The sequence below is a fragment of the Thermobia domestica genome, chromosome 10 (genome assembly GCF_964235325.1).
Source record: "Thermobia domestica chromosome 10, izTheDome1.hap1.1, whole genome shotgun sequence".
Classification (NCBI taxonomy): domain Eukaryota; kingdom Metazoa; phylum Arthropoda; class Insecta; order Zygentoma; family Lepismatidae; genus Thermobia; species Thermobia domestica.
The window spans coordinates 266,915,844-266,940,844 of NC_137463.1; the positions used below are offsets into that span (position 1 = coordinate 266,915,844).

The following is a 25,001-nucleotide window of genomic DNA, read 5'->3' on the forward strand; positions in this document are numbered from 1 at the left end:
ATTTTGAAGAAAATGCATAGAATAGGCAATATTAGGCACTAAAACAATTATTTAGGCAGTAAAGATCGAAATAGGCAAAATAGACAAAATAAAATTGCCTTAAATCGAAACTATAACCCCCCATATAAACTTTAAAACGTTATTATTGATCATATCTTTAATATTAAAGAATAGGCATTTTGCCTAACATCCGGTCTCTAATTATGACTCTTTGTTTTCATTTCTTACAAATTTCTTAATTAAACTTTTTTTTCTTTCTTCATAGGTGCAAACTATTGTATTTCTATACTTACCAAGGTTTTTCATTGTAGGTTGCAGAGCCACGATTACAGCTGCAAATGGCACTTTTACATCTCCTGCCTTTGATCTTGCTGATTACCCAAGTAATCAAGAGTGCTTGTACAGGATACGAAAGCCTGGTGGTGGACCTTTGTCCTTGAAATTCGACCAGTTTGATATTCACCAATCAGATTATGTGCAGGTAAATTTACGTAACGGGACATTTGTCAGATACTAATTCCATGAATAATTTTGTTCATGTTAGGTTAAAGTTCCTTATGAGGTATATCAGTATCACATGTTATAACACACACACACACACACACACACACACAAGACGTAAGAGGAAAAAACATGTACTATATAAAATAAAGTTAAGCTGACTTTGTAGTTTCCAATATTTTTGGTTGGGTTTATAATTTCGACAACCATCTCAGTGTTCTCTTCAGGACATTTTCGGTGCTATAGGTGGTAAATTAATAAATAATGACTGAATCTTTTAATCAGAGATTTCCCGTGGCTATATAGTTAGTCTTGCGTGGGGTAGACCCGGTCAGTGGTGCCCACCCCCCTCATGTCCATGACGCACCCCCCCTCGATTGTCTATCCGTAGGTGTTCTTCCATGAAAAAAAAAATCTTTTCGATTAATTTTTACACCCCCTCAAACATATTTATTTGGTTTCCCCCCTTAATATTTCAATGACGCAATTTGCGTCATAGCCCCCCCTTGTGGGCACCGCTGGACCCGGTTCGATTTACCGCGATATTTCTTGTGCTTTGTATCCCACGTTAAATTTTCGGTGATGTCTCATAAAGCCTCGAAGCTGAAAGAGACGCTAAATTACAATCCAACCAAGAAACCTGTAATTAATATTTTACAATAGTTAGACTTCTAGATTGTAATCTTCGTTATGGTTGAAACAACTATATTACTTTTTCATTATTAAATTTTTATGAGTTATCAGACCATGAAACATATTACATACTATGAAATGAAATATAATTCTGTTTTCGAATAAAAAATGTAGAGTTATTATTTATTTAGCTACATACAATTTTATAGTCCGTATATTATAATTTGCTTTATGATCTGAAAACACTGATAGAACTTGAATAATTAGGAAGAACAAGATGGTAAGTTAAAATAGAACAAGATGGTAGGTTAAAATAGAACAATATAGTAGGTTAAAATAGAACAAGATGGTAGGTTAAAATGGAACAAGAATTACAGCCTGGAACTAGTTTAGAAAATTAATTATTTACAAGTAGGAGCCTCCCTGTCATTAATTTACCGATTGTAGCACCTAAAATTTCGTACTCCGTCGCTGATAAGTGTTCCGACGAAGACAACGGTGAAATAATTTTTAAATTATAAGCCACAACAATATAATTGTTGAAGTTTTACTTGTGAAAATTTGTAAAGGTTTTACAAGTATGAGAGTCACTGACAACCCTTTAAACTGTTTTTTGTATTAAGCATTTTGCTAAGATATTGTAATTGCATGGTATATTACACTTTTAGGCATTAAATAAAAATGATGACAATATTAAAATATAACAACAAAACTAAGAACAATACAATATTTTGAATGTATAAATGGCGTGAGCAATTTTAACAATTGGAAATTAGAAAAAGAATATCTCATTCTTAAATATGCTAATGGTGTTCTAGGTATACGATGGTTCCACCACAAGTGGCTTAAGACTGCATCCAGGAAATGGCTTTAGTTCTAACAGCTTACCTAGAATAACTTTGACTGCTTCTAGCGGAGAAATGCTGGTTCGATTCGTTACTGACGCTTTGCACAATGGAAGAGGATGGAAGGCAACTTTCTCTGCAGGTAACTGGAAGAAAATGTTTTAGAGATATGACTGTTAACATTCTAACTGAAGTTTAGTTTTTCCAATGATGTGACTCGTACAGAGGATTTCATTTCATCATACGAAGATACCTGAATAGTACAATTCTTTGTAACCTAAGATTTTGTTAGCCCTAATGAAGTTATAAATTCAAAGCTTAAAAGAATGACTGTCATTATTGTTAAAAATTATAAGGAAAATTCTAAGGAAGGTGATTCATAAAAACGGGAAATTTTGAAAATTAAATAATTTCATGGAAACAAATTTAAAAAAAAAATATTTATCTAATTTAATAGTGAAAATAATGCAATTTTAGAATACATACATTACAATTTTAGTAACTGGTGGCCACTGGCTAATTGGCCACTGATTTGGCCAGTGGCCACCGGTTACTATTTGGTATCAAAATGGGCACTATTTTCTTAGATATTGAACAACACCAATATCATCTCTTTACGACTTATCGTTCCCGAGATATTGGCCAGAAAAGTTCCGATTTCGGAATATTTAAGGAGCCATATCTTACGTCATAGAGAGATCATATTGGTGTTGATCAATACTTAAAAGAATGGTGATCATTTTGGTAGTAAATAGTAACCGGTGACCACTGGCCAAACCAATATGTATTGTAAAATGGCATTATTTTTACTATTAAATTAGACATTTTTTAAAAAAAAATTGTTTCCATGAAATTATTTAATTTTCAAAATTTCCCGTTTTTTGAATCACCCTACATTAGTAAATTAAAAATTTCTTTCATTAATAGGTAATGAGAAAAAACTTATTCTTATATGTGTTCTTTCCAACGTTTCCTACACTTAAATTAAATAGAGTATTAATTTGTTTAGTGTTATGTTACCGTCTGACTTTTTTTCTCGTTTCTTAGATTGTCCTGTGCTGACACCTGGTGAAGGTGCATTAGCTTCTAGTCGAGACACTGCTTTCGGAACAGTCATAACCTTTACATGCCCTATCGGCCAAGAGTTTGCTACTGGCCGATCACGTATCTCTACGCACTGTCTTCCAGGAGGAAACTGGTCGGTAACCTACATCCCTCGTTGCCAAGGTACATAGTTTATTCTCTTTGTTCTAAATGACTCGTAATTATTACTTTTGCTTTTATTGCTTTTATTGAAGTATGGTTGAATTATTGAAATTTCAAATATCAGTAAAATATTGTCTCATTGTTTTACTTAAAATATTCTTCACAGATCTGAATAGAAACCCAGTTTCTATTACAATTTTTAATAAAACTAGCAAATTACACTAGAAATGAAAATAAACAATGTTGTTAATTATATTTCCTAAAGCTCTTATACTCTAATTTTCTCTTTCAGAGGTGTATTGTGGTCCTGTACCTCAGATCGATAATGGATTCTCTATTGGATCAACGAACGTTACCTACAGAGGCCAAGCAATGTATCAGTGTTACGCAGGGTTTGCTTTTCCATCTGGAAAACCTTTGGAATCTGTTTCATGTACAGCTGATGGCCGTTGGGAGAGACTGCCTACTTGCTTAGGTAGAGTTCATTCTGTTACGAGTATTTTTTTTCTTCCAACAGTAATTACATTTACATTTACATATTGATAACTTTTAATTTCTAGTAAAGCGTTTATTGGAAGCATCAATTTTCTTTCTTTCTTTTCTTTTCTTTCATTCATTCATTCATTCTTTTTCTTTTCTTCCTTCTTTCTTTCTTTCCTTTCTTTTTCTTTCCTTCCTTCATTCTTTCTTTCCTTTCTTTTTCTTCCTTTCTTTTCTTTTCTTTCTTTATTTCTTTCTTCTTTTCTTTTCTTTCTTTTTCCTTTCCCTTTTTTTCTGTTGCTTGCTTGCTTGTGTAACGAATTCCTTTTTCTTTTCTTACTATCATCGATTGTACAAAAAATGACAAATCCAATCTGTGACAAATTTATGAAAAGATTCCAGATAGCGATATCATATTCCAGATGATATTAAACACATTTAACATGGTTTCTTCAAAAATTTAGACCTATTCATATTGTTTGTCTTGCAAAGATCATTAACATGTATATTTAACATGCATACAGAGTGAATGACACAACTTATTAATTTGCCGTGTATAGATATTGTCGTGAACCAGAGTTTAAAGTGATACAAATTTATTCGCATAAATCAATGGAAGCCATCACGCATAAAGTGAAATTTTCAAAGAGTAGAGATGTTTGACTGGGTCGAGAATTGAACATGAATCTCCAGTTTACAATCCCAGTGAGTTAAACTCCATTTTCCGACCTGTCAAATATTTTCACGCTTCAGGTAGGTGCTCAGCCGTAAATTCGCACCTATAAAGGATGTGATGTGAGAAAAAGTCAGTTGGTTCCTTATTTACCATATGCTAAAAAATTTTTATTTACAATAGCAAATTCATTGAACTAATGGAATTGATTTGTAATCCACTTAAATGTACAAGAAAAGGCATATTATCCAATTATATTATGTTATTTTTCTGTTATGAGGTCCTCAAGTTAGCAATATATTTATCAAGAATGAAACAAGTATATTATAGGCTTCAAGATAGCTCCTTTTTAACAATAAATAATTGCAACTATAGTCTTTAGGAATCATTTTGGTCGTAATAGATGGGTACGAAACTTTCACTAGAATGCAGAAGTAAGGGAAAATTCCGATGCTTACATACTACTATTTCAGATTGGATTATCCTTTTGTTTTGTTTTGTTTTGAATCTAATTCGCAGAGAGCATAAGGTGAGAATAGAGCAAAATAGAAGTTTATTTATCTGTATTCCATATACAGGCCACATCCAATGATACGTAAGATTTATCAAGACTTCAATGCAATGAAAAAAGTCAAAAACGTAAGAACAAAATAGACAAAACTACTTTTTCAAATTTCTAAAGAAGAAAAAAAAACCTACCACATTTGTGGAAAGGTCAGATACAAATGCAATATTTAAGTATTTATAATAAGATCAGGTATAGCCACATTGGCAAATTAAATGCGAAAGTATAGATACTTATGAATTTCAATAAACTTATTAACTTGTAAATGTTTTTCTTCGCTTCGTTATAGGTAAAAATGTTTCATTATTCATTTGTTTCTCTAAACAGCATCTCAGTGTGCACCACTGCCAGAAACACCACATGCCAACCAAACAGTTTTGAACGGAGGTGGAAGAAGTTACGGTACTATTGTTCGTTTTGAGTGTGAACCAGGATATTATCGAAGTGGTCATCCAGTGATTCTGTGCATGAGCAACGGTACCTGGTCCGGCGATGTTCCAACGTGCTCAAGTAAGTTTTATCAGTTTTTTCACATACTATTACAAGGAAAGTATCTCCAAAAGTTTTTTTTTTAACTCTTAATTTAATTCATTATTAGCTTTTTAGAAATAGCAAAAACTATTAGCTATTTTTCTTTTTTAAATATCAAAGTTATAAGAAAAAAAACTTTAAATTATATCGAAAATAAGCTTGGATATATATATATATATTAAAAACAGGAGATCCTTACTTGGTGAACTTGTAAACAAAAACAGTGAAGAAACTAAGTACAGACACTCAATTTCCGAAACTAAAAGGCTTATTTTCTAAACGTGGAAAAGAAAAACTAGAGAATACTAGAGAAGTCTGGTAGTGTGTTGTTTAACATATGGGAACAATTCCAAAGAACTCGGAGTACAACTAATCAAGTTACTCTTCGTAACAAAAAAAAAAAAAAAAAAGTCTGTTTTAGTTTAAGTTGAAACAAACAATGAAGGTATATAACGTTCCTTACAAGATTAATTATGTATTATATTTAGTAAATTCTTTTAAAATAATAAATGTATTGTAACTTCTGTTTTCTTTTCCTGTAGGAGTAAGATGTCACGATTTCCCGAAAATTGAAAATGGATTCGTCACTGACATAACAAGGGAATATTATTTCGGTGATGAGGCTCGCGTCCAATGCCAGAAAGGTTACAAATTGACAGGAACGAATATCATAAAATGTGGTCCCAATCAAGAATTCGAGAATTTACCCACCTGTGAAGGTAAGGCTTTATTATTATTATTATTATTATTATTATTATTATTATTATTATTATTATTATTATTATTATTATTATTATTATTATTATTATTATTATTATTATTATTATTTCTTACATTTTTACTCGAACCAAAATATATTTTAAATTTGATTTGAGTCTAGAAATTCATAAATGAATGAAAAACTTGTTTGTACACTTCACTGGAACAGTATCACTCTTTCTGCACGTATTATTTTCTTGAAATACAATTTATATATAGAAAAGGTTTCTTACATAGATCGATTCTTATGTAGATCATACTATGCACTAATCTTCAATAGAGAACAAAGAGTCATGGTAAATATTTTTATTAATTCAAGGAGTTAAAGAGAGTAAGAAAAAAATAAAAACATTGCCAGCTGCTCATTGTGCAGGTATCGCTTATTGACACATTTAAATATAAATGAGAATATTTGTAAAGATTTAATAAAATCAATTAGTAAACACATTTATATACATACATATATATATAAAGCCCATTTATATTTGTATGTATAAACTTTTGTCTCTTTCCTAGATGTGAACGAATGTGCAACTTCTCAATGTGACTTAGCCTCTACTGACTGCATCAACACTCCGGGCTCCTTTCACTGTCGATGTCGACCAGGTTTTGCTCCAAACTTGGAATGTCGACCTGTTGGAGACCTTGGTTTGAGTACTGGAGGAATACCAGATGACTCCATAAAAGTCTCAGGAACAGAGCGTGGATACAGGAAAGAGGTGATTGGATAAGTTTTATTGTTTTTCAATTAATTTGATTTGTTGTTATTATTATTATCATTTTAAAAGTTATCGGCTAAAACTTTGTTAAACAAAGTCGTAATCAGGTAGAACTAGTTACCATAACTAAATAATAATCATAAAAAAAGGCATTCAAGAGAAATTGTCCGTAATTGTTAGTAAATATAAAAGGATTATAGATGATGGCTGTAATAACTTTAGGACATAAATTTTAGGAGTATTAAGAGAAATCTGATGTTGTGATGGTGAACTTATTTATATTTTATGTCAAGTATTAGGTTGTTTCTATTTGCACTGTGTATACTTCATGAAAATCGCAAACAACTACTGTCTACGAAAATATTAATTTTAAACAATACAAATTCTCCATTTGTACTAGATTTGCTTCTTACTGATTCCAACTTAAACTACTCGCTGAGCTTCAAATAGTGTCTAAGGAAGCCAAAGTAGATAGTTGGCAAAACTGTTACATCTTATTAATTTTTAAGAAAAATATTATTTTGCTCACCGACTGGTTTAAATTTTAAAAAAGAAAGTTCTGAATCATTTCAATGCAGAAAACTGTTAGAAAGATTTTTTTTTTATTAGTGAAAACTTCCTTCTGCTAATCAATGGATGATGATGATGATGATGATTATTATTATTATTATTATTATTATTATTATTATTATTATTATTATTATTATTATTATTATTATTATTATTATTATTATTATTATTATTATTATTATTATTATTATTATTATTATTAAAGTCGATCACTGATGGCTGGAGGCTCAAGATTTTCGCAAAGTTTTGAGAAATAAGTTTGACTTGAAAAGAGATGAAAAATTGTGAATTTATAAAGTTAGATAACACTAAAATTCACAATAGCTGCAAATCACCGAATATCATACGGATAATAAAGCGTCTAAAATGGGGAACACATGTTACTCATACAGATTAGGTTAAGCTGCATAGAGTTTTGATCGGACGTTTTTTTTTCTTTTTTAATTTTTAAAACTATGATACAAATAGAGGAGAAGAAAAAAAAAGAGGTTTTGGTATACTAAGAGGATAATCAGGGCCGTGCCGTGGAAAATCAGCGCCCGCGGCGAGAGTATACGACGGCGCCCCCATACATATATTCCAAACCATTTTTCGTACCTTTTTCCCTTTTTTCTTTCGAATTTTTCGCCCCACTTCCTTCGGCGCCCGGTGCCGTCGCCCCGCTCGCCCCCCCCCCACGGCACGGCCCTGATGATAATATAAAGCAAAGTATAACTGTTGTAGCTAATAACACTTTAAAGTAAAATGGGTCAGCACAGCTATTTTATATTTGCTTTATTTTCATTGGATTAGATACAATATAATGAAAAAAGTTTTATTTCTGAGAGCTTCAGATTTCTTAGTAATAGAGAGTATTATTAACTTATTATTTATTTTCAGATGGTTCGATTGAACAGTATTAACGGCTGGTGTGGTGATAGCTTTGAGCCAGGTGTGAACTGGGTGATGTTAGATATGAGAGCGCCAACTATAATTCGAGGATTCAGAACACAGAGTGTTGCCAGAGCAGATGGAAACCTTGCGTTTACTTCAGCCGTTCGAATTCAGGTAAGCAGTTCCACGTATGAACAATGAATCTTTCAGGAGAATATTTGTACAGTATTTTTAAGATAAAAGGTAACGGGGGTTTTTATTACGACATCTATCGTTATACAATCTATAATTTTTTTTTTTAGAGAGTAGATCAAAATTCATTACTGTATTCTACTCTTAAAATAATTTTTACTTTAATTTACAAAAGATTATGTTGTAAACTTAGAGCTCTAAAATTAAAGTATGTATTTGTCACTACAAATTATACTGAAACCAGAATGTCTCAAGGAATAGCCTTCATTTCTCGTATGAGAACCAGAGTAACGCAACTCCAGTTTCGTTGGTTTATATAGAGAGAAAAAAGTATTTTTTTAAAGCAAATGTTGTTTCAAAGAAGATGGTAAAAACAGTATTGAATAGCAGTCAAGGCATGACAATGTGATTTAATAACAATAAATGACACCAAGTGGGGCTTTCAGAATTATGTATATAATCCAAGGAAACAAAAATCCCATTCTTGGAGTTACGTACCTTTGTTTCTTAAACAACGATTTATTAAATAGTTAGATTAGGCTACAATACAGTTATTTTTTTAAATTGAAAATAAAACAAATAGTTATGAGAGCAAAATTTATATATTGTCGGATATTCCCTAAATTATGTCAAAATAAGTCTATGACATAAGCAGCACACGTGTCAGCATTGTTTACATCTTAGTCCTGTGTTCTTTCTTCATTATTAGATAAAGAAGTTGAAATTACATAAATAAATCTTCATTCTTTAATAGTTTCAGAATCCAAGAGTATAGTTTACTTTAGTTTTCTTTTGTGTTTGTAAATCTTTACTTCATACAAAAGTACATTCTCTTGTGCTTACTTTATTATTCTTTTCTAAAAAGTAAAAACAAAAGAGAATCAAAATCATACATTAGTCATACTCTTATCATTCAATCATACAATTATACAAACACACATTTGTATAGTCAGTCCTTCGTCAGATTATATTTCAGTTCCATGACAGTCCGGTTTCATCTTGTCAGAATCTAGCATAATAACTATCATTATAGAGGTCTATTCCGAAGTCCCTACCTTACGTTCACTTACAATATACTTACAAAGTAATTTACATAAGTAAGTCCTTTATAAATGTTTATTAATTTCATTCTTTTATTAAATCAGTCATTTACTGTATACGCTCTGCCATAAATAACAAGAGTCTAATTAACAATAATCTCTAACTAGTATTAAGTATGAGCTACGCATTTTTATTAAAAAACATTAGCGTTTCACTTTGTAACAATACGCTTTTCTTTAAGAGTGTACACAAGGAAAAAATAAACAATATAAACTACAAATACTTCCAATCAATGTAGAATGTTACCGAAGAAGAGGAAGGGAGAAACCGGTATCAGACCTGTTTCAGAAAACTACTTAGTTCTAATGTTCATGATGAAAGTGCATTTGAGAAAATCTGTATCAACTAGCTTCAATCCAAATTTAAAAATTCCAAAGTTTAATGATATAATGTACTTACAAAATACGAGATGATTATCATAACATTTATCCTCAGTAAATTAACTATTTATAACTATACATGAATTGGTGAATGGAAGAATAATATTGGTCCAAAAAGAGCCATTATTCTTAACATCAAAAAAAATGTTGAATACCTAGAACAACGCATTTCTACGGATTGGTAAAACAGTGTAAGTTATTAGGCAATATAAAAACGAACTTTTTATGTAGCACAGCATAACATCATTTCATTACTGAAATATTCATGACATATTGTTTTGGAACTAAGAAAAAGTTACTACATAATTGTTACACTCTACGCAGAATGTAGACTTCACAAAAGGTATCGTGATTTTAGGTCTACCACGTCATGGCGTAGAATGCCCGCCCGTCTAGGCTTGGCATCTCTTGTGTTATGGACAAAGAGACGCTTATGAATACATAACACTCACAGTATTTATTTCCATTGGAATTTGCGAAATATTTCAAAAAGTAAAATTCTTATTGGCACTAATAAAGTAATTTTAGCATCTAGGCTCTAATATTAGCATCACCATATCAAACAATTAATCCATATACATGTCACTACATTGAATGACAGTTATTATTTGGAAATCGATCACATTATTTTGAAACTGTTTGTACCCATTGGAATATGTTACTCACAAGTACGTGAAGAAACATTGCTGATACATTCCATGCCTAAAAAGGACTGACTAGAGTTACTAAATTTCGTAGAAAGATGAGGCACTAATTGGGAAGCACAAAAAATAAGAACAGAATTGTGTTGTTACAAGTTAATCTTTCCTTGCACAAGAATTATTTTTTTTCCCCTTCGAATACTAATAGTCCACTTATATGGACTTGTGCTGTTCTTCCACTTACCGATTCATATACTGAATACATTTAATTTTCCATTAAATGTTTACTGTTCTACTATTAATCCTTCCTTATCTATTTCTTTTATTAAAGTACACCGATGACTTAACAGACGTATTCAAGGACTACACGAACCCAGATGGCACTCCAGTGGAATTCCGTATCCTAGAGCCAACTCTCTCCGTGTTGAACCTTCCCATTCCGATAGAGGCTCAATACGTACGATTTAGGATACAGGTAAGAAATAAAATTATACTTTTTTTCATTACATATGCTTTCATTACATGTACTCAAATAAAGTTCCTAATAGTGATGAAAGATTTTAGTGCAAATGTATTTATAAATATTTTTATAGTACTATAATTTATCTGTAATATATATTTGGTGTTCTAAAAATGGCGTCCACGGACAACAGAGCGCCGTTCTGTACATAAAAATAAAGTGAAAATGCTACGTAATGTTATTTCCTCCGGGACCATCTTCAGCCGCTATGAGGAATGAAAATTTCACTATGTGGCAACGTTGCAGAATAACTTGAAATCATTAGCGTTGTTCCACGAATCTATTAAGTAGTTACATCGATTGTTACTACTAAGTGGTAATAAGTGGTGGTGTGGTGCTAGTGTCAATGTCTGTTGATTTTAACTGTCATCTGGAAAGAATCCATGTAACTATTTGATGGATTGATATTGAGGGGTAAATTTGGATAAGGGCGTAACTAGCAATTCTTCAATTTTACAGGAGAGCAGAAAAACAAACGCCCTTATCCAATTAACCAACGTATTCACACACTATTTTTGGAGACAGGCGTTCGCTACGGAGCAAAGATATTACCTTAACACCACTTAGACCCATGCGAACATGCTCAAACTTGCAGAAAATATGTATATCTCATTTTACTGGAAATAGGTCGATACGCCCTTATCCAAATTATCCCTTCATATCATCTCAGTAGTTCTTTATCTGCGATGTTGCTACATAGTGCAATTTTAGTCTCCAGACAAGGGCCCTAAAGGTATACAGTTATACATATTTCTAGCTTTATTTTGACTTGTACAATAGTGCTTTGTAGTCTGTAAGCGCCATATATATATATATATATATATATATATATAGAGAGAGAGAGAGAGAGATTGATAATGATTTTCTGAATCTTTTAATTTGTTCGTGTGCTTAATTTGGATGAATTTAACTTGAGATGTAATATCGACCAAGTAGTTATTGTTTTGAGATTAGCCGTCTTTATAAAAGAAACAGTTTCTGTGAATTCAACTTTGGCCAACATATTGCACTGTACTATATCAGAGCAGTATTATAGTTGTTCTGTATTAGATTATTTTATAAGATAACATATATATATATAAACAAAACTTCATAATTCTTTTGTTTTATTACCCAAAGAACACATACACTATTATCCAGATTTATTAGACGATTACGATAGATTTATTTTTGTTTTCATTTTTTGGTACTTACGACATTGAAGCCTTATGTTATTTTACCGTTCACAATTTTATTCTTTAGGACTTCGTTGGTGCACCATGCTTAAGGTTAGAAGTGATGGGTTGTACAAGGTTGGAATGTAGTGATATCAATGAATGTGCGAGAAATAATGGAGGTTGTGATCAAAAATGTATTAACAGGTACGTAATGATTAATTTCTTTTTCTTTTTTTTTTTTAAAGTAATGTATCCATTGGATATTGTAACTCCTTTAAACGAATATAATATTATAATAGTTCTAACAGTTGTCTATTAAATTAAATCAGTTCTTGATTATAGTGTTTTTAGTTCATTGGTGGACGTTCGGCATTAATTGAAAATACTTTAAAAGCTTTAACACTGCAGTACTGTGTGTGTAATAGTAATTATTAGTTTATACTATAACGTTAGTTTCTGCTTCGAGGAATAACAGTACTTAAAAGCCCATTAAAAAAAGTTTTTTTAGTAAGTAAATTCCACGCTAATAAAGAATGATTTATGGAGTTTGCATAAAGAAAAATAATAAAATAAAAACAATGTTACCTATAAAAGTGCTCGATTTCTATACTTCATATAAGATATTGATTATTTCTAACATTGTACATATTGTATTTTTCTACTTCTCTATTCTATTCTATTCTATTTTATTAGTTATAATTGAACAGCACCTATTATAATTTCCTTCATGGTTCTAGATATTGTGACAAAATAATCAAAATGGACAGAACAGAATGCATGATTAAAAGCACATACTTACCAGATTTTTATGAAACATTAAGATGGTTGATATGTCCTTCCTTGCAGACGCGTTAGACGTCAGACCTGTAATTTAGTTCGTCCTGCATCTTTTGTAACATATGTTATTCAATGGTATCTACTGTAGCTACGATACTTTATTGAGCCTCTGGTAAGTCATGAGGCATAGAACATTTGTACAGGAGACTTTTGATGTAACGCTACGAAAAAAAAAATGTTGAAATTAATCATTTGCGGTGGCCAGTATTAAAAAACAATTTCACATGTGGCTCAATCCAACTACTCGATCTACAAGAAGAGACCGCTGTGGTTCAGTGGTAGAGCGTTCACCTCTGGTGCACGGGGTCCATGGTTCGATCCCTTGTGGTGGGCGAACACCGTGTGTGGATTTCTTCCGTTTCCTTCCACTTTCTTTATTTCAATCATTTCTCACCATCACTGTCTCATTAAGCCTAGCCGGCATGAGCATGGAACGTAAAACTTAAAAATTTGATTTCATTTTTTTTCGATCTGTAAGAATTGTTTTAGCTTGCGTTATTATTATTATTATTATTATTATTATTATTATTATTATTATTATTATTATTATTATTATTATTATTATTATTATTATTATTATTATTATTATTATTATTTTCAACGGAAACGCCATCGTCCAAAAACTTTAGATCAATTTTAGGCAAATTCAAATACACAAAACTGTTCACCTGTGTATGTCGTAATGCGATAGTACTATTCGTAGTGCCCTAATGGAGAAAAAATGCAACTACACCTACGACGGTGGTCTGTACTCTTATTACCCCAAAATTTAGTGACGTTTAGTATTTAATTACATGTTTCTTCTTCTTGTTTTTAAGTTCGGAAACAGGCGAGAGTTATGATACATGTTGTATGTATTAGTTGTCATTAAAAGGACAACATAGAAATGTTTAGTAACGATGTAATTTTTGTATAATGTTGACATATTCAACATTTGTTTCTCTGCAACATTTCATCTGCTCTGGAATGCAAGGAAAATAAAACTTCAAATGAACCTAGGGGTCTATATATTCTATTATTATGTATTGTTAGTGTGTACTTTTGCGATTAACAATTTTTACTTTATCTTTTAATTTCCAGTCCTGGCAACTTCTCGTGTGTATGTAATGTTGGTTATGAATTGTTCAAGAGAAACGGAACAGCAGGGTTTGCTGTTGAATCCTCCGAAAGTGGAGAAAGAGACGGCGATATTTTCCAGAGAAACAAAACGTGCGTCCCAGTCATGTGTCCTAAGCTTCAAGCTCCAGAGAATGGTGTCATACTTTCTACAAAGGTTAGTACGTACTATCAGAATTGAAAAGAAAAAATATTCTTTATAACTAAGGAGATCTATATTACTTCAAGATATCATTAAGCTGAAACAAACTTATTTACTGAACATTTAGTTACGTTGTGTAAGATATCTTTACAATTTTCATAAATAAACAAAACTCGCACTGAAATAAGAATATTTTAAAGAAAGGATTTAGAGTTGTCTTAGATACAGTAGAGTATAATCACACGTTTAACTAATATTTAAATTGGTGGAACATTTTCTAAAAAAAAGTATATATATTGAAGTTAATTAATTTATGAGAAACCGATACGCAGTGAGTAAGAGTTTTAGACAACTTTTCAGAAAATTCAGATATTTGTTTGGAGATATGAATTTTGGATTGTTTCAAATAAGGTAAAATCCATATTTCTGAGTGAGTACTTGGATGTTTTGAAAATTACCCCTGTAATTCTTATTCACAGTGCATCACTGTTTCTCATAAGTTAATTTCAATATATTTAGTAGTTCCTTCAGAATATGTCCCATTTTTCTTTGTGACAAATGCCAATGGAATTGTAAAGGTTCTTTTGCAAATTATTTTAATTTATTCATTGTGTTCAGTTTCACTAAAGGTGCTAACTTGGAAAATATTTTAGATAAATAGTATTGATGTACAGCATCCAAAAAATGAAAAGTGTTACAAAATGAATTGTCGAGATTCTTGGTACTAATAGTATCTACTTGTAACCTGTCTCTTTTAAATTTTTATAATGATTTAACATGATTTTCTGTATATTAATTTGCTTCTTTACTCTCCAGGAACAATATCACTTTGGTGATCTTGTAAGTTTCCAGTGTAATTTTGGCTACGTCATGGTAGGAACGTCATCTCTTCTGTGTACCTCTGGTGGCATGTGGAATGGGTCTATGCCAGAATGTCAATGTAAGTATTTATTGTGATTTTATTTGGTATGTTTTCACTTACGACATGAAGTGAATTCTCACGTAAGCAGTGGTTGAAGTGAAACGGTATGTGGTGGTATGCCATACTGCCTCTGGTTTTTCAGTGATCAAGGCATTCTGTTACTGGAGAGTAGATGCTAAATACCTTTTAATAAATCCATTTTTACACACAGTAATTGACGAATAGTTTTGCACTTAAAAAGATTTTATTTCTCATGTAGAAATAATTTCTAAGTAGACGACACCGACATTTTTGTTATATTTTTCCGACCTTTTGTTCCTAAAATGAGGTGTCTTCAAAGAAGTTCATCTAGTGTATATTTTGATGTGACATATTTAATAGTTTCTTTCTTATGTATGTGTGTCTGTTTTGTCTTAATGCATATAAATATCATGGGTGTTTTGTGCATGGGTGGATTTGGGGATTGTCTGCTGTGGGCGGGTCTTCCGGGGGTTTGGAATACCCCTTAGTCGAGTGCGGGGTGTCCGAGAGTTTTCTTGTACGAAATTGTTCATATAAAAACTCGGTTTTGAGCATTTTCGTGTATAATTCTGTATAGTACAACATAAAAGGATTTTTTTTTTTTTTTTTGAAAGTTGTCAGAGGATCAAAGTCTCTCCATGCCCCCAACCCCCACCCTCGTAACTACAGAGACGATCTCCAATGGTTTTGAGTCATTATATAAATAGAAATGCAATATTTTAGACAAAACACCCTCACGTATTTCAACATTTAGATGACCGGTATGTCGAGTCAAAATCGTAATAAAACATACCGAATCTACTTTTTTCCACTTCGAATTCTGCTCGTAAGTGTAACAATTGTCTCGAACCTGTTCACATATAAACTACACATTTATACGTTTCTGTGTAACGATTGATGATATTGCAAAAAACAATCTTTAAGGCTCAGTGGTAGAGCGCACACCTCAGATTTGAAAGGTTCCTACTCCCATCCGAGGCCATCTGAGCTTGTGATAGACAACAAACACCATGTCTGTGGGCTTTCTTAAGCTTTTCCCTTTCTTTCTCAAATTATCATTTTATGATCCTTTCTTAATTATTCATTTGTGTTTATATTGAGTAACCAAAGTATTAACCTAAAGATTTAATTTTGTTTCAGTAACTTTCATTAGCTTTATTTAAAAAGCAGCAAATTATTATTTGATAGGCTCAGACATCATCATGTGTGTTAGCTCTTAAAAATCATTAATACATATAGTTATTAATCATTAATCCTTTTAATCTCTTGTTATTTTACAGTTTTCTTTAGTAGTTTTTATATTAATTATTTAAACAACTGAAGATAATATAAATACTTACTTCACCTCATAATGGAAGTCATTCTTTTTTTATTTGGTCGAAATTTCTACAAATATTTCGTGCAGTCGCTGCAAACTCTTTTTCACAAATGGATGATGAGCTGCAAAAGAAATTGATAATGTGTTTAAATGCTTTCCAGAGGAAACAACTTCCGCTACCAAATCTAATATTTTGAATTGTAATTATTACTTTATGGGAAGTGATCCGAATATTATTATTATTATTTTTCTTTTTTGTACATTATTTTTTTTTTCTGAGGTCATACTGTCTATTAGAAATAACGAACTGTACATAATTCTTTGAATTATTTAAGGTGAAACTTCATGAAAATATTTATTTTTCTGGAAACATTATTGTTTTCCCATATTCATTCAAGACATTGTAATACATTTATTTTTAAACACAATACTTGTAATACAATACTTGTAGTACAATATTGCTTCATGTTCATTATTTTTGTGATTTTATCATATTACTATATAAAGATCAATTGATATAAACTTTATGATCCGTAAGACACATCTAATTACGACTTTCTGGAAAATTTTAGATAAAAAATACATGAAAATTTTCAGATAAAAAGAAATTTTAAATTTATTTAGGCCTTCGGCTTTGTGGTTAATCAACAACAGATGATACAAAATTCTTTGACATGACTTACGTGATACGATCAATTTCTTTGAAGAATTCTTCTTAAAACTTCAATTTGGACTTTTTTTCTAAAAAATAATCCATATTTATTATCAAAGGTAGGCTTAATACCCGTGTTTCATATATAGCATGGCAGGGCCACGGTGGCTCAGTGGTAGAGTGTTCACCTCTGGTGCGGGGGTCCTTGATTCGATCCCAGCTCGCGCCAAGTGAGCTTTGTGGTGGACAAACGCCATATTCGTGGGTTTTCTCAGGGTTCTCCCGTTTCCTCTCACTTTCTCTATTCCACCATTTTATTCATTTTTCATCATCACCATCTCCTTTATCCTAGCCGTGGGACGTAAAACTCAAAGATTTCATTTCATATACTGTGTGTATTATATTGTCTGAGATTTGGTACTAAATTCCATATTTTAGTTCTCTAGATGAAACAAATTGTCTCTAACGTGTAGGGGAAAAAACGGAAATTTCTCCAACAAAGTGAAAACCATCATTTTCGATGCCCTTTACATAACCAAGCACACCATAGATTTCAATATAGTAACATATTTGAAAATTGGATCTTTATTATTGAGTGAGTTAAATATAAGTAAGAAGTTCACTTGCTTAGTCATTTTATAAATATTAACTCTTAATAAGATATCTTCCGCTAAAGAAGGAAAAGTTTCTGAAAAAAATCCAGTTTTCATCACTACTTATAGGAAATAAGTGAATATTTGTTTCAAAGCTTACTGATTCTAACGTTCATAATGTAAAACATGTTTTCTTTAATCAAATATTCCTAAATTTACAATCCATGAATATTTTTACCTGTTGCAGATGCTCAGTGTGTTTCGCTTCAAGATGATCCATCTGAAGGACTGTCAGTTATAAGACCTGATCAAGATAGTGTGCTTGTTCCATTTAGAGAAAATGTGACGCTGAATTGCGGTAACACTGGCCGTTTATTGAGAAAGACAGCATCATCAAGTTTCAGACAGTGCGTCTATGATCCCAAGCCGGTACGTAGAAACTTATTTTATGCTATAATTATACTCATCCAGGGTGTCTATCGGTCACGAAAGTCCGGAAAAAGTCACGAAATCAGAAAACGGTCATCAAAGTCAAGAAAAAGTCACGAAATTTAGCTTTTGGGTCACGATTTTTTTTAATCTATACAAATATAAGTAGAGACTTAAATATTTTGTTCTATAAAACGTCAATATTCATCACCAAAAATGTCTATGATGGGCTTTAGGCGCTGCCAAATCGCAAGCAAAGCATGCTTCTATCGCATGCACCAAAATTTCAATGAGGAACATAAGAGGCAAAACAAAATCAAGACGGAAGCAGAATACCTTAAAGAGTTGAAGGAAAAGAAAAGGAAATTGTTATTTTATACAACAGACCGAAGAGGAAGTTGAAGCACTTCAGAAGGAGATCGAAAACGCTCAAGAAAGGGTAAAACAATATTAGCCACCCTAGAAGAGAGGGAGGATTCATCAGTAGAACTGTTTACAATCAGTGTGACATTTTAAAAGGATTGCTATGGGTTTGTCAATACAGGTACATAACGTATTTAGATATGTAATTTTAGGATTATTGGATTTGTGAGTGTTTGTTGTTGGTTAGTTACCGAACAAAACAGATTATATACAGTAAATATACTGAAAGTGATGTGAGAAGACACCAAGTCTTTATCGCTCCAGGGAACAGCCTTTGAAATTACAGATAAGATAAGGATAAGTGCTAAAGAATATAGGTACTGTTATTGGTTTTTGAATGTTAGGAATTTTTATAGTTTGGTAAAGAAAAGGTTAAGAAATTTCATTTTAAAATTTTAGTAGAGACACCGTCATCATTTGAAGAATGTGTTAAAAAAAACAAAATAAACTATTATGGGATGAATAAATTATTGTCAATTGATTGAAGATTTTTCAACCGAGAAACAAAATAGGAGATTCATAATTTTAAAAGTGTTATTGATAAAAAATACACTTTTTATGTGAGTATTAAAATTACGCATATTTAAATTAACATATATTTAAAATAACTTAATAATAAATACACATTTAAATTCATAGTCTGCATTATTTCTTAAATTTGTCGCTAATATCAGCATTTACTTGTTTCAGGGCTTCCCTGATTACTGGTTATCTGGTTCTCAACCTGGATGTCCCAGGATTGATTGCGGTATCCCTCCTGATACTCCTGGTGCTGAGTACGGGAATTACATCGATACAAAATACCAATCTTCCTTCTTCTTTGGCTGCCAAGATACTTTCAAGTTGGCTGGACAAACAAACCATCATGATAATGTAGTCAGGTAAGATTTAAAAAATACTTCTTTATATATTACAGCAAGGATGCAAATAAGCAACAAAATTTTCCTAGCTCAAGAAAAAAGCTACTAGCCCACATTTCACAATAGAAATCATTTACTTACCTTCGGTATTTTAATAGTGATATTAAAAACTCGCCCACATCGATGAACCACTCGCCCTGGGCGAGTGGGCAAGTGGTTATTTGCATCCCTGTATTACAGTTATATTTGTTTCTAATGGCAACTAGTAGCAAAAGTGTATAAATTAATGATTGCAAAGGTTAAATATTGTTTAATATGGTGATTCTCCTATTTTCATCTTACAAACATTGGAGATTGTAATTATATTCGACATGCCGATATGTTTTCAATAGCTTCTTTTTAATCGCATAGGCAATGCATTATATAGATTGTATTTATTGTTTTTTCTTTGTGTACAGTTTAGAATATCTTTTCCCTTTTTAGCATTTAAGTTACATGATTTATGCATTTTCTCTTCAATGGTTTGTATCAGACATACTATCAGTTTACATATTTTTAAATGTTATCTATTCTAATGTGACAAACCGTTTTTTGAATTTCGAACCTAATCTTTTATTTTACGAGCATAACTGAATATTGTTAATAGGAGCGAAGCTAATTTCATTCAAGTGAACACTTTTAGTGAATATTACAAGAAAAGCGAATCTTTATGTTAAATTAAGAATTTGATAGACATTTTAAAACAATTATTTTGTGTTTCTTTCTTTTTTTTTTTTTAAATTTCAAATTCAGTCATCATTCAAATTCATATCAGAGCACAATGAACATCGGGAAATCTTACAAGAGACAACAAATTAGATAATACTAATATAAATAATAGAAGCATGTGAAACATTACTTTTCATTTCAATGTTAGTAACTTATATTTATTTTTCAGGTGTCAAGCCAACGGCGTGTGGGATTTCGGGGACTTACGATGTGAAGGCCCTGTCTGCGAAGATCCTGGAAGACCACCAGATGGTTTCCAAGTAGCACGAAGCTATGAACAGGTACATACATGATTTGTCATTTTTATTTTTTTACTGGTTTTAGAGATATTTAAAAAAGCTTACTAATGTTTACAATTATATTGAATTTACTTTATTATATTTCTTGAGTAGCAGATGTATAAGATTTGTTTCCAGTATTTTAATATTCTTACGATTTTTGGATTTCAGGGTGCTGAAGTAGAATTTGGATGTAAAAGAACTGGATACATTTTGATCAATCCTCGCCCAATCACTTGTGTGCGTGAACCAGAATGCAAAGTTGTGAAACCATTGGGACTTGCCTCTGGAAGAATCCCAGATTCTGCAATCAATGCTACGTCTGAGAGGTACGTTTAGGACAATGAGAGGCTACTGATTTATATATATGCCGTAATATATATAGTTATCTTAAAATAAATGTTTAAATTCTTTAATTAATACATCATCATCATAGGTGTTCTGCCTTTATTGGTAGGTCACTTGCCGCAACTGAGAAGCTTCCATGCTCCACGGTCTTTCTCTAAGGTCTTCGTCTTCACGTACGACTTTTCTGTTTTAATATCGTCTATTAATTGTGGTCTCTTTCGTCCTTCTCTCTCTTTCCTTCCACCGTGCCCTCTAGCACGTTCCTCATGATACAGTTCCTTCTTCGCCAATGTCCCAACCAGTTTCTCTTCTTCTCAATAATATCTAAAATTATTCTTTTCTCCTTCATCATTTTTAACTTCTCTCATTCATTTTCCATTCGGCCCAGCTAATTATCTCCATTCTTCTCCACACCTACATTTCCAAAGCTCCCAGTCGTTTTTCATCATTTTTGCGTAATATCCATGTTTCTGACCTATACAGTACATTACTCCACACGAAGCATTTTAAGAGTCTTTTTCACAACTCTTTATTGAAGGTCCCACAAAACATACTTTTCTTGGTCCTAAAGGTTTTTTCGTCATTCCTAGCTTTTATTTCACGTTCGCACGTCATATCGTCACTAATAACACTACCCAGGTGTCGTAAACTAATTAGCTGTTCTAGTACGTTTAAAAAGTTGTTCTGCATTCACTTTTCTCCTTGTATATGTGTATGTTATGTTAAGCAAATGTCTGAAATATACAGGACCAAAGCTAGACTATAACTTTCAACTCGATAGAGACATATAGTGCACAATAAAGATGGTTCGTGTTAGGTTGTAACCAATTGTTTTGCTCAAAGAAGGTCGGTCAGAGTTCTGTAGAGTATCGAGTAATACAGGTGTGTTACAATGTAAACAATGGAGAAACAAGTGTTTCTTTTTTTTCTTCTTTCTTTTTTGTTGAAAACGTATTTCCGTGCGGAGGACAAGTATAGAGAACATGTACTCATTGAAAAGTGGTTCAACAGTACTTGTTGAACAGTATTACGATCGACCTAAAACTATTAAAGTACTGAGGAACGCTATCACATATAGGGTATATACAATTTATCGATCATTAATCTTTAATTTGAGTGCTTGCAAAAATGTGTAGGATAATTGACCTGCCCCTTTAAGCTAAGATATACTATTTTCAACATTTACTTCAGTGAACTATTTCTATGTACATCGCCTTCCTATAATCCACTGCGCAACGATTTTTTGAACGTATTATATAATTTCGTTTCTTTAAAAGTTGTGCTGTAAACTATTAGAGAACATAGACAAGTACTTCATTCATGTCTATTCGGCAGAATATTTATCATATCAACCATACTTTTGCAGGATTTCCTTAATTAAAATTCTATTTATGCGCATATTTCTAATATATTTTTATAGATTCTATAAAATTTTATTTAGATTCAATAAACCATGTACAAAGGTTATTGGTGTAAGACTTGTCATAAACTCACAATAATAAAAGATAAGAATGACCAAACACTAGAGTTCATATTACAATACTTGTGCATAATATAAATGAATATTTTAAAATATTTGTACATAGTACATTTTGAACTCCCTCATGGTTACGTGGATAGCGTACGCCACTTTGGTACGGGAGACTTGTGTTAGATTTTACTGTGGAGCTCACGTGGTTTGGAACGTGGGATCGGTTCGGACCCCACGTTTGGCTGTAGTCCATACGAGTATAGCCTCTGTGCTGAAATGGTCGCTAACCTAAAATCAAATCCAAAACATATCACATTTTATAAATACAGACATTACATTTAGAAAATGAAGAAATTTCTGGCATTTTTAACATTAATTTATAGGATAATAGGTTAAATATTAATAGAATTATATTTTAAGTTAATTATTTCTCATTATAACTAGCGGTAATTTATTACAAGTAAGTTTTTACTCCCATGAATACTGATAATGCATAATTTGATTGTAGGCCAAATTATGAAGCGAAAAATGTTCGACTTAACTCAGTGACCGGTTGGTGTGGTAAACAAGAAGCCTTTACATATGTTAGTGTGGATCTTGGTCAAGTGTATCGAGTAAAGGTAAGTGTTAAAATATCAATCAATTTTCGTAAACATTACCTTTTATAGTTCTTTTCAAATAATACTTGTCTGGGTTTATGAGTTAAAGGTTTAATTACACATTATAGTACAATTACAGAAAACCTTATTCATATTGTTTTAAAACTATATTTAATGATTTTTCTTTCTTTCTTTTTACGTAGGCCATTTTAGTGAAAGGCGTGGTGACGAATGATATTGTTGGTCGTCCGACAGAAATCCGCTTCTTCTACAAACAGGCCGAGACAGAGAATTATGTTGTGTATTTCCCTAATTTTAATCTAACCATGAGAGACCCTGGAAACTATGGAGAATTAGCTATGATTACTTTGCCAAAATATGTTCAAGCTCGTTTCGTAATTTTAGGTATGAATTTTAATACTTCACTTTCACAATTTGCGTACTTTCTCTGCATGGTTAAGTGCTTAAATAATCTCCGAAGTGGAGCAAAAACGTGCTTTTGTATTTTTTACTGAGATACGTGCTCCATATCTTCAGTGAAAATAGTTACTAACAAAAGTTAGCAACAAGGGAGGAATTAATGAAATCAAACTAGAATAAGAAAACACTAATAAACTTCATATGTATATATATACAAATTATCATTTTTACACATGCATATATAAGTACAAATATAAAAATAAATTGTTACGCCGAATTTAGGATTAATCAGGTGCATAAGTTAAAAAAAGTAATTTATTCTAAGTTTAAAGAATCAAATGTATTCTTAAAAATAGATTTAAGATAATTGAAGAGATCAGAATAAATTTTTTTTACCAACAATTTAGCATCAAGCAAAACTTTCGAATCAACACCATTGATTAAAAGTTCCTATTCAATAGAGACGTATTGTCCGTCTGCCTGGTTGTTAACGTACTGGTTTCGAAAGCAGAAGCAAAAGTAAATGTTTTGTAAAAGGAATATTCAGAATCAGAAATATCAAGGTGAAACACTGTGAAATTAACTAATGTTAAAAATACCTTTAGTAATGGAATTTTGTAGAGTTGAGAAGTAATGTATCATACAGTATTATTATATATGATAATATCGTCCTGTTACGATATGTTCCTTATATATATATATATATATATATATATATATATATATATATGAATTCTAGTTATTTAGTGATCTATTTACTTTCGGATTGTTCTGAATTTTACTGCAAATCAGATCTCGTTTTGTTTCTTGTATGGCAGATTATTGAAAAAAATATAATAGTAATAATAATTACATTGACTAAACCTTAGAACGACTTAGGATAAAATTACATCCATGATTCTCCACAATGGATCAAAATTCTTTGACAGGCAGAAATAAAAATAGGAGAAACATTTAAAGTCGATTAGGAAATAAACATTTTCATAAAAAGTGTATAATTTATAAAATAAGAACAGATTTTAATTAAGGTCATACTCAAGAGGAGAGGGATATTAAAAGACAAATCTGAAAAAGTTTTTTGAGAGGGAATAGTTACGTATGTATGTCAGGGAAATTACAGTTACCATGAATCAGAAAAATTTTGGGAGTTGTTATGAACTAGGGAAATTTAGGGAATTATCGTAAGCCATGGTATACTAGGAATTAAAGCATCATACCTACTATGATATGTAGAAAAGTTTTAAAAGAAAACGAATGACCAGAATTTTCTGAGTATTTCTATTTTATTATTATTATTATTATTTTTTTTTTTTAATTCAGTATAATACATGAGTTAACTTCTGAATAGGTTTATATTTGAATAGTTCTTTAACTATAATGTAAAACATTTTGTAATGCTGAGAAGCTTCTTATATTGTATTTGTGAATCAAACGTGAGTTTAGTTATAGTGCATTTTG

General features: G+C 31.5%; 1 protein-coding gene across 4 annotated transcripts in view; it reads left to right on the forward strand.

The window, feature by feature from the left end:
* Positions 1 to 25,001, forward strand: part of uif (sushi, von Willebrand factor type A, EGF and pentraxin domain-containing protein uif) — a 330,814-nt gene that overhangs the window by 220,750 nt on the left and 85,063 nt on the right. For all 4 annotated transcript variants that reach the window (XM_081729537.1, XM_081729535.1, XM_081729534.1 and 1 more), the window contains exons 11-28: positions 312 to 481; positions 1,953 to 2,121; positions 3,027 to 3,206; positions 3,478 to 3,660; positions 5,231 to 5,413; positions 5,977 to 6,153; positions 6,710 to 6,912; positions 8,362 to 8,529; positions 11,001 to 11,144; positions 12,432 to 12,550; positions 14,264 to 14,456; positions 15,258 to 15,381; positions 18,195 to 18,376; positions 19,490 to 19,680; positions 20,597 to 20,708; positions 20,877 to 21,034; positions 23,033 to 23,144; positions 23,327 to 23,528. In XM_081729537.1, the coding sequence (XP_081585663.1) occupies positions 312 to 481; positions 1,953 to 2,121; positions 3,027 to 3,206; positions 3,478 to 3,660; positions 5,231 to 5,413; positions 5,977 to 6,153; positions 6,710 to 6,912; positions 8,362 to 8,529; positions 11,001 to 11,144; positions 12,432 to 12,550; positions 14,264 to 14,456; positions 15,258 to 15,381; positions 18,195 to 18,376; positions 19,490 to 19,680; positions 20,597 to 20,708; positions 20,877 to 21,034; positions 23,033 to 23,144; positions 23,327 to 23,528 (2,970 nt within the window). The remainder of the gene's footprint in view (positions 1 to 311; positions 482 to 1,952; positions 2,122 to 3,026; positions 3,207 to 3,477; positions 3,661 to 5,230; positions 5,414 to 5,976; positions 6,154 to 6,709; positions 6,913 to 8,361; positions 8,530 to 11,000; positions 11,145 to 12,431; positions 12,551 to 14,263; positions 14,457 to 15,257; positions 15,382 to 18,194; positions 18,377 to 19,489; positions 19,681 to 20,596; positions 20,709 to 20,876; positions 21,035 to 23,032; positions 23,145 to 23,326; positions 23,529 to 25,001) is intronic.